Source organism: Frankliniella occidentalis, unplaced genomic scaffold, assembly GCF_000697945.3.
Source record: "Frankliniella occidentalis isolate FOCC.00 unplaced genomic scaffold, Focc_3.1 Scaffold265, whole genome shotgun sequence".
Taxonomy (NCBI): Eukaryota; Metazoa; Arthropoda; class Insecta; order Thysanoptera; family Thripidae; genus Frankliniella; species Frankliniella occidentalis.
In genome coordinates, this window is record NW_026267391.1 from 206,708 (window position 1) to 216,812 (window position 10,105).

The 10,105-nt window shown below is 51.4% G+C and overlaps 1 protein-coding gene across 3 annotated transcripts in view; it reads right to left on the bottom strand.

Moving 5' to 3' along the window:
* Positions 1–1,620: 1,620 nt before the first annotated feature.
* Positions 1,621–10,105, bottom strand: part of LOC127750818 (uncharacterized) — a 51,845-nt gene continuing 43,360 nt past the window's right edge. For all 3 annotated transcript variants that reach the window (XM_052273353.1, XM_052273352.1, XM_052273351.1), the window contains one exon: positions 1,621–2,282. In XM_052273353.1, coding sequence (XP_052129313.1) covers positions 2,187–2,282 — 96 coding nt within the window. In that variant the 3' untranslated portion in view covers positions 1,621–2,186. The remainder of the gene's footprint in view (positions 2,283–10,105) is intronic.

Below are 10,105 nucleotides of genomic sequence, written 5' to 3' on the forward strand. Positions count from 1 at the left end.
TGCTGCGGCCTGCTGTTTCTTGCGTATTTCAAAGGGGGGGGGGGCATGAGGAAGAAAGGCCAAAGGGGGTGGTTTGGAAGGGCGAGCAGGGACAAGGAGGATGCGAGAAGGAATGGAGACCATGGTACATAGGTTGACGAGGGGACAAACAGTAGCTGTTAAAGTAAAAAGTACCTATAAAGGGGAGAAGCTTTAGAGAGGCAAAATTAAGTGCTTTCTCTTAGAGTTGAATGCCGTGGAGGCAATTTTATAATTAATATTAGAGGAAAATTAGAGGTACCACTAATAATTTCGTGGAGGTAAAATGCTTCGCCTCTTCTCGCAGAAAAAATATAGATCTTGACTTGTCTCGAGCCGAGATACTGCAAAGATACATTTGAGATGCTGTGGAGAATTTCTAGAGACTATTAAGACAGTTTATGAGCCGCAATAATGGAGACAATTAGGAGATATAACCCAGATGTCTAGAGAAAGTCGAGAACGTCTCGTTTTGGAGACATTGCTAAGAATCAAAAAATTTCCTCGAGACAGTTTGGAGACGACGTGAGCCTGATCACATGGCACAAGGCAAACACAAGGCAGGCGCACGGCAGAGCCAGGGGCAGAGCCAGGAGCAGAGCCAAGGGGAAAGCCAGGAGCAGAGCCGCGGTCAAAGCCACGGTCAGTGCCGCGGTCAGTACGGGGCCAGGGGCAGAGCCGAGCAGTCCTTTACTCTTGAAGACAAGCGTACACCACCTTTTTTTTCCCTTAATATTTTCTAATTCCTAAAGTTTCTTTTTAAATTCTTATTTGTTTTCTGATTTTTGGCTGATTGTTAAATTTTTTTACGGATGTTTAAATTGGTTTTTTAACGATTTTTCCTTAACTTTTCAAAAATATTTTACCTTAACTTTTTTTTATGATTCTCTTAAGGGGTGTACCGGGTGTTGCAGAAAAGACACAGGTGCGGGCGGGTTTGCCTACCCTCGACTCGGCGGGCGCACGGGTCCCCTCCTCACCTCTCCCCAGACCTGGACCCGTGCGCCCACCGAGTCGAGGATAGGCAAACCCGCCCGCACCTGTGTCTTTTCTGCAACACCCGGTACACTGTCAGTGAAGTCCCTCGGGCAGAGCCGGGAAGGCCGCAAAGCCGCGCGCAGAGCCGAGATCAGAGCCAGCAAGGGCTGTGCCAGCGGCAGAGCCGATGGCAGAGCTGCTGGCGGCATAGCCATAAGCAGAGCACGTGCACACGCCTTATGCCACTTTTTTAACAATATTATTATAAGTATTTTCTCAGGGCATTTAAAATCCATTGTGAATAACAATAATCCAATTATTACCTGAATGTCATCAGAGGGTGCCGCAAGCTCAGTCGCCCTCAAAGGGAGCCGACCTGGACCAACTATACAGTCTCTAGAAATTTTAAAATCTCAAATATGTCTTTCCAGTATTTTGGCGTTAAGACGTTTTAGGTATATATTTTTCTGTACGGGTTTAGTGGTAAAAGCTGCTGTTTGTTACTGATTTACCTCTGCATGCATCCTTCGAGATAATTCCAGTAAAGGTAAAAACACAATAATTCTTTTTGTAGAGGCAAATCTCTTAGTTTTAATAGGACTGTCCCTTAGAGGTACCGGACCCATCCCGGGAGGACAAGAAAGAAGACGAGGAAAGGTCACGCCGTGATGGCCGCGCCACAGGTTTACCAATCCATATGAGTAAATGCACACTACAAGGACAAGTCGAGCAAATACGTGTTCTAAACTTTACACACTCAGGCTAGGTACAATGGTACAATTTTTAGATACAAATTAGGATTCGATTGAAGTGTGCTGAGGAACACATCTTCGCGCTGGACACAAAGCAGCCCTTTTCCATTTAAAGTGCATTGTGATGAAAAATTTCTCATGAAACTATCACCAAAATATGGTCTCCGCGTTCTTTAAGTAGAGTCGCTTTTGCGGAGACCAGCGAGGCCAATGTCAAAGCCATGTCTGTTTATGGATTCTCTTTCTTCGGCAAAGAGATGACCTGGCATATTTCCCACTGCCATAGCACATATTGAACACCAGTTGGTCATATTGCATGAGAAGCCCCAGGCCCTGCTCTGCTGCAGCCAGCAGCGGGGAGAAGCCCCCCACAGCGCAGCCCACAGCCACGGCGCGCAACCCCAGTCGTGCCGAGGGATGAATGTCTTGTCTGTCGAACTAGCAAGGAGGGCCGTTGGCAGGAGATGCGAGGGAGCGGGTGGGAGAGCCCGGCTTACCGAGCACGCCGACGACTCCACTCAGATAACAACCAACCTGGAAAACACGAGAGCAGGGGGTTAAAAAACAACAAAACAAATCCAACTCCCATCAAAATACATCCGCACAAATTCGTGGGAGAGAGAAGCCCTGCCGCGAGTGTGTTCAAGCGTGTGCGTGCGTGTGTGTAGAGAGGGCCAACAAAAAAACAAAAATGTTGGGTGGAAAATGTTGTCTGTGCAAACCAAGGCAAAGGGAAACAACAGAGGGAATGGAAGGCTATTAACGAAATGAAACACACACTTTCTCCTGTTACGTGTAAATTTTGTAAATAACTATAACTTAGGAGAAGAAACAGTAAATGACAATAACCACCTTGAACAAAGGACTGTAAAATGCTAAACTGTTCGCAACGCCGAGAAGAACCATCATATTCCTCAAGATAGATACAACCTGTGTCTAGTAATGTTACAAAAATGTCACTAAACTATAAACACAACGTCTCGGCAGAACTTGCTATTCCTCTGGCAGCTCGGCATTGGTCGGAGCTCCTCTGCTGCGGCCTGCTGTTTCTTGCGTATTTCAAAGACTTGTCCCGCTTGCAACCCCTCTCTCCCCCTCACAACGCCACCTCTCTATTTTCGCGTGTAATTTAAGAGCAGTCCCCCGGGGCCCTACGGCTCGCCCCGCGCGCACCCCGCCAGCCACGCCCCACGCTGCCTCGCACGTTTGCCCGTCTTTTTTCATGGGCTGTATTGCGGAGCCCGGCGGCGGCGCCCAGTGAGTACATATGGACCGTGCGAGGCCCTTTATAGGCCCGTTAGGCCCGTTACAAGGCGCCCTTGGACGCCCCCGCCTCGCAGCGCTAGAGACCTGCCCCGCAGTTCGATTGCGATCACACTATACGACGCAGCGCCTTGTTGTTTGTTTTAAGGAAATCGAAAATTTGGTTGGCAGTAGTCGCTTTCGGCAGCGCGGGGTAGCAGGAGGGGATACTGGATCCTCCTGGGTTCTACTGTATCGCATGCAGGCGTGGCAACGGATTGCATACTCCATGGGATAGGCCACACTATGTAGCGTGATCTCTAAAGGGGGGAATCAACACTTAGAACAATACCATTCCTCACCGAAAAAAATTATAATAAAAAAATTGCCCTTCCGGAGTTTGTCGGCACCTCGCCTTCCATCTGACTCCTGGGGGAAGGACGGTTGGCCAATGGCCATGCATCCCCGAGGTGACATCGACTCACTTGTGCGGTACAAGGTGGGGCGGGGCAGCGCGCAACCCAGAGGGACCTAAGTGCTCCTCCGCCGCTGCGAGCGGCTGCGAGCTCAAATTAGCGGCTATAGGGCGGGGCGGGGGGTGATAATATATAACTCCCTGCGGGATTATACAGTCCAGGGGGGAGTCTTGTGGCCGGCGCCACACTGCCCGCCCAAATAACGTAAATGGCTTCACTTTGCGTAATAAACTGCCGTCGCTGCTGTCGGCGGCGCGCGGGCGCGAAGGGCGTGGCCGCGAGGCGTGTCCCGCTCCCCTCGCCGGCGTCCTGGTCGCGGGAGGGAGCCGCCTGCCGGGGTAGGCACACCCGAGCGGAGGCGTGCGCCCGCGCTGCCTACCTCGCAGGCGCTCTCGACGACCGACTGCCCGGCCCGGCCGGCCGCTCGGCCGCGACCGCGACTCGTGGTGTTTTTGCATATAGTCACACGAGAGGGTGAGCGGGCGCGACCTCACTCTCTCCCCCCCCCCCTTCCCTTCGACCGACACCCCCTCTCTCATCCCATACCGTCCAGCTCTGGCTCCGCTCAATCCAACTCCGAGGGCTATTAGATCAGGTTACTTGGGCCGAGGTGAATGATGTTGGTCAAAGGCCCCTGTTTCATCGGGCTGTGGCACAAAGTGAGAGGGAGAGAGAGAGAGAAAGGGGGGAGGGGGAGCCGGGGGCTGGAAAAAAGCGCGGCGGTGGTGCGCCAAATTACTCTTTGAGAGGGGGATTCAACTCGAGCCCCGTTCCTGTTCCTATCTCTCTCTCCTAACCGACAGGAGGTACGCATGAGTAAAAGAGCGGGCATAGCGAACAAGAGAAAGAGAAGTAAATAATTCGATTCGATTCTTTTGAAGAAGATATCAAAGTGGCCTGATAACGGGACATCATTCGCACAACTAATGACTGCCGCAAGTCCTATTTTTGCTATTGAGGAGGGCGTGCAACTCATACCGACCCATCGCGTTTACATGAGACACACCAGTAAAGCTATTTTAAAAAATAAAGTCAAATAATTAAACTTCAGTAGTTGGGTTTCAACGTTACAATTTAAAAATTAGTTGACGTTTGCGAAAAGCCTTTAGGTCTGCCAGTGCACGCATGCGCACGCACACGCACGCACACGCACGCACACGCAGTGCTTTAGAAGCACACACACAACCCGCCGCTATTCCTTTCACCGCATGTTACTCAACGTAGTGCATCAGAGGGTTTATGCGTGCCGTCAACACCACACGCCCTAGCGCTTCTAGTGGAAAGGGCAAAGAGCAACCGTCGAAAAGGAGGCTCAAGGGGCATAAAAGTACGCGCCACAGTCCAGGCGAGCAACTGGGCCACGGCCAGGGGGAGGGGGAGGGAGGTTGGTGGCGCCGCAAAACATCCGTCAGAATTAGCACAAGTTATTCTGCATCAGAAACATTGCGGCTGAGCCTCTCTGTCCGCCTGACCCCTCCTGGCCGCGGCATCTGGCGGTGGCTACGCGCGGTGGAGAAACGGAGAAACACCAGCAGTAACAATGCAGGGCATGGGCCCCTCGCTGCTCATTTTGTGAACAACTAAGGGAGCGAAAGAGAGAGAGAGAGAGAGAGAGAGAGGGTCGAACCCAGCGCGAGCGAGCAAGCGAGAAGGTATAGGAGTGAGAGGCGGGCTTGCCTAACGACCAGGCGTGACCGCGGCGTGGTAACGTAGAGGGCGGGCCTGTCCTGTGTTGTCTTCGATTTACTGGCGGACGAGCGGCACAGTTCCCATCGAGATCCACCCCCTCCCCTCCTCCTCTCAGTCTCTCTCATCGTGTATACCTGCCGCTGTTTGGTCGGGGAGGTGCGGTGCGCTCGGACCACTGGACCGGCTACATTTCAGCCGATTTCCATCTAAACCACTACGAAAGGGCTGGTTCGCTAACATGGTCGCAAGGGGTAGAGGAAGGCAGGGGAAGGGGAAATAGAGGGGGAGGGGGGAAGAGTTTCCCCATGCAGAGGTAGTCCTCGGTGAGATATACTAGACAAGTTGTGCTGGTGTAGGCTAATGTTGATTGTTCTGCTTTGTCAGGATAACCCCATCTCAGTTATCCACCCCTTGCTCTCGCGAAGATATGAACACTTGTTCTGATTTATTTAATTTATTTAAGAGCTCGGAGTAATCATTTTTTAACCGCCAACATTTTTGTTTTAAGTGCAAGCACGACTGCTATAGTTCTCATGCCTCCAACGCCCCTGCCGATGAACCCACCCCTTTATTTCCCCCCTCAGCCCCTTTCCGTCGAACCCCGCCCCCGCCGAGAGTGGTTGAAGGTGCGGCAGCACTCGTAAAGCGCGTTTATGCTGACTGCATGCTGCGAGCAAGAGGGGCGGGGAGAAGGGGGGGGGGGGAATACTACCCCCGCCTGTCGGCCAGTCCTCGGCACATGGTACCCCCACACAGCGCCGTACCTTACGCGCCTGTATATGCACTTCCCAGGACCATCTCACTACTTTTGTCATGCTCCCCCGTCCCTCTCGCTCTCTCTCCCCCTTTTCAATCTCCTTGATTACAAATCTGGCCGCACTTTTATAGCCAGGCGTTGGTGTGGGCCAGAGAGCGGATGCCGGAGAGACGCAGGGAAGAGGGCAGAGTAGGGTCAGGGAGATGTCAAGTTCAACACCCTGCTGTGCCGCTGGGTTACCTGGAAAGGAGAGAGCGGGGGTTCGGGGGGCATGGGGAAAGAGGAACAGGGGTTGCAGGGGGCATCATGAAGGGGTGGGTGTTATTGTGTACTGAGGATGAGCAGTCAATATCTCGCTGCCCACGGGGGGTTTCAATATCCCAACAGGTTAGGACCCTATACCCAAAACGCAGACTCCGTCGCACGGCACGAAGTGTTCCAATAATAGCTTTCACCCTGAGATGTTTTCAATGAAATTTTCATCGAAGCAAACAAAAACAAACGCCGTAAAAAAGAGAATGCATCAAATTAGGGAAACGAATTTCTGGATGTTGCAGGTCAGGGCCCTTCTTGTGGATCTCACCCACGCTCACCCTCGCGATTCCCAGGGTGAATGCGCCGCGTTTTGACTTTGCACGCCCCAGACAGACAAAAAGGGGCGACATGCAGCGGAGAGTAATGCCCAAGCGAGGCGCACGCCTTTCTTTCCCTCCATTCGCCTGATTGGCAATCCAGATAAAGAGGCGGGCAGCACTGCATTCGTGGTGAGGCTCGAAGAACATAGCTCCAGCAGCCACACTCAGAAAACCGTCACGCCCGCGGAACAAAATAATAGTACCTATGGTGCCAACAGTAATGTTTCCGTCAGCCAAACTTTGATCGAGCTGATTGATAAGATGATTTTTGATAGGGGTGTGATCCATTCCATATCGTGTGCATATTCTATCTTCAATGAATACATAGACTTTTACTTCACTCTGTAAAACGATTATTTTGTAAATCAACAAGAAATTGCTGGTAATTTTGCTAAACAAACTGCTGATTACCTCATGTCATCAACAAGGAATTCTTATACTTTGACGTTTACTTGGGAATTCACTTTAACTAATTTACAAACTTTATTTGTTGTACCGTGTTCGCACAAAAATAACCTCTGTTTCCTCTGTAAAATGTATTATTTCACATTCATCATTTACAGTGTCCCCCCCCCCTTCTATGCAAGAGGTTGCTGGCCTTTGTTTTCCTTCTCCCACTCTCCCAACAAGACTATAGTCTCTCTCTCTAGCTGTCCCCTTCTTTTTCCAATCTCCTGGTATAATTCATCCCCTTGTTTACAAAAGGACCATAGCGAGTTTCGTCGCCGTCGTTAAGGAAGAGTCTCGTCTAACTCTCTTTTTTCAGGTGACGTAAAGAAAGAGGCCGCTTCGAACTCTGCAAAATAACGGTGAGCGGTTGGAAAGTGTGAAACAGCCTGACGCAAGATTTCTATAATACGCCACCGCCCCGCAGCGCCCGGGCACTCCATCCGGAGAATGCATATCAATAAAGACCCCAATAGGCTTAAGCACAGGCCGGGCCAGGGTCGGCCAGGGCCGCACCCCGCCGAGGCAACACCGGCCGAATAAAAGAAATTTCATGGCGAGGCGCACTTTTACAGGGGGCCATTTTATAGGCGGACACCCTGGGCTTACGGGGATTGTTTGGTCGACTTGCGGGGAACCCGAGGAAAGAGCGATACCTAGGTTACCTGCGAAACTGATAGAGAACCTTGCGAGGGAACCTGGGGGGAAACCTGGTCGGATCCTGTGGAGAATTTTGCCGGACATATCATGTGCTACGCTATAACGCAGAATCAAATTTTCTAATACGCATGTGATCCCATGGTATCGTCTAATTTCTCCCAAGACAAGGAAACCGCTTCAGTGTTACCTACTTCATCCATAGTTTCATTATTTCCTTACTCGATACTTTGTAAGTTTTGCGGCAGTGTTGCGCTGCGCGGAGCGTCTGCTGCATATCGTTTCCGTGCGTTGTCGCGCGCGCGCGCCGCCGCAGAAGTTTTAATGTTTGCGTAGCGAGGGCCTGGAGCAAGCCCTCGGCGGCCTGACGGCGGCCCGCGGGCTCCCCCTCATTGCGTCCCTAACCAGCCAATGAGCGCGCGATGCATATTCATATTGGGGGCTGGCGCCACCGCGGCGGGCCGGGAGGGATGCCCTCTTCTTATTTCCACCGCGCATAGTGCCACTAACTGTGTTATTGAATAGTGGGAGTAGGCTCCACTCTCACTAGCGGCGCCGGTATAGCAGGCCTCATCTCACTGGTGAAAAGTGAAAAGGGCGTAAGTCCACACTTTTGCATTGGATGAGATCAGTGATCAGTGATCTGGACGGGCGCCACTATAACATTGCAGGGTGGGTGTTCTAAGCCGGATTTCTGGTTATACTGTACCGCAGGCAAGCACCAGCAGCGGGTGAAGCAAAACCATTCTTGCGAGCGAGGCGCCGCAGATTACAAAGAAAGAAGTGATAGTTTCCGTGCGAACAGGCTGGGGCCGGAAACCGTAATTAGATGTCAGAGGAGGAGGAGGCGACGGGGAGAGAAAGGGAACAAGCGAGAGGGGAGGTGAGAGGATGCCGTGACTGCGGCCAGATGACCCGCGCCCTTCACCACAGAAGGGAGAGGGAATGGAGGCGGACCAGCAAAGCACCATATCTAGACTAGTCCAGCAGCCCGGGAAGGCAGGAGCCATACAAAAAGAGTGTGGCGCACTTGACAAGGGCACGACGAGCTTCCTTCAGATAAGTAGCCAAAAGATGGCATTCTTTTCAAAGAGAGACCTTATTTTCGCAAGCATGTTTTTGGCTCCTGAAACGGTTAGACTTGAAAAGGACAAAATTTGCATGTGAGACGGTTCACTGATGTCCTCAGGAACAAGGAGATGGACAATGCTGTGTGGCATACAGTATGGTCTTCTCGAAGAAAGGAGCTAGAGGAAAGGAGACTGGATACAGTGGCGAGTGGGGGAGGGGGGAGAAAGGAGGAGTATTCGTAGAGGGGTCGTTAGGCGCTAGTTTCATTTTCGACCAAGTTGATGACGGCGATAATATGCAAACTGCCTAAAACAGGACGAGATGGTGGCTGTAAATAAAGACGACCGCACCAGCAATGGAAACAACCAAAAATAGTTTAACAATCTCTTTTGCGGATTAAAAACTAAAAGAATGTAATTTTTGCAGACCCATAAAAAAAACGTTGAAAAGGGGGAAGTTTTGTTTCCGGGCTGAGCGCAAACCGTGAGGTTGTTGATGAACCAGACAACGACTTGGTGGAAGTCGGAATTTAATTTTCAGCACAAGTAACAGCAGCAGGCTGGCAGTGCCCCTGCACGGGGTCCAGCGGCACGGGGGGCTGAGGCTGAGGGGTGGAGCCCTTAGGGGTGGGGGCCGCCCATGAGTCACTTTATGGTTCTCGTAAAAGCAAGCGTTGTCGTCTTTATCAAACTGCGGGGCCCACCGCCCCCTCCACCCCGCAGGGCACACCCCCGGCCATTCGTTATACTCCAATGCCCTCCGCGAGTCACAACTCGCACCTCGCAACCAGCGAGTAATTATAACAGTAATTATAGAGGAAACGGAAAGACGGAAAGATTGTATTCCCGGCTTCTTCTGGCAATCAGACTGACAAAGTCTGTTTCAACTACGTACAGTATGTGCGAATACTCTCCCCCTCTCTCTCCACGAAGTCATTTATTTAAAAAGAGGACTGGAGGAATGGTCTCTCCCAACAATAATTACTCCACTGGGCGGATTAAGACCAGAGGCGACCAAATACAGTATCGTCCTCAGAGGCCGACATAAAAAATACGAAACCACCCTATAAGGTCTGTGAAGCTCGCGTGGTGTCGGAAGAAGTGAGAAGTGGGTGGGAGAGAGAGAGAGAGATAGAGAGAGAGAGAGAAAGAAAGCTTTCCTAGAGGGTGGGATGTGGAGCGAGCGAAATAAATGCTAAGGGTAACGCAACGCTACGCAGAGCACATACTTAATAACGAAACAGCAAAGGGAGCAAAGAGGAAGCGCAAAGGAGCCATCTGGAAACCAAAATTAAACCTTCTTGGATACACTTTGGCGACTCCGCGGCGCAAGGAGGGCCGGCGCCGGCGGCAGAGAGAGAGAGAGAGAGAGAGAGAGAGAGAG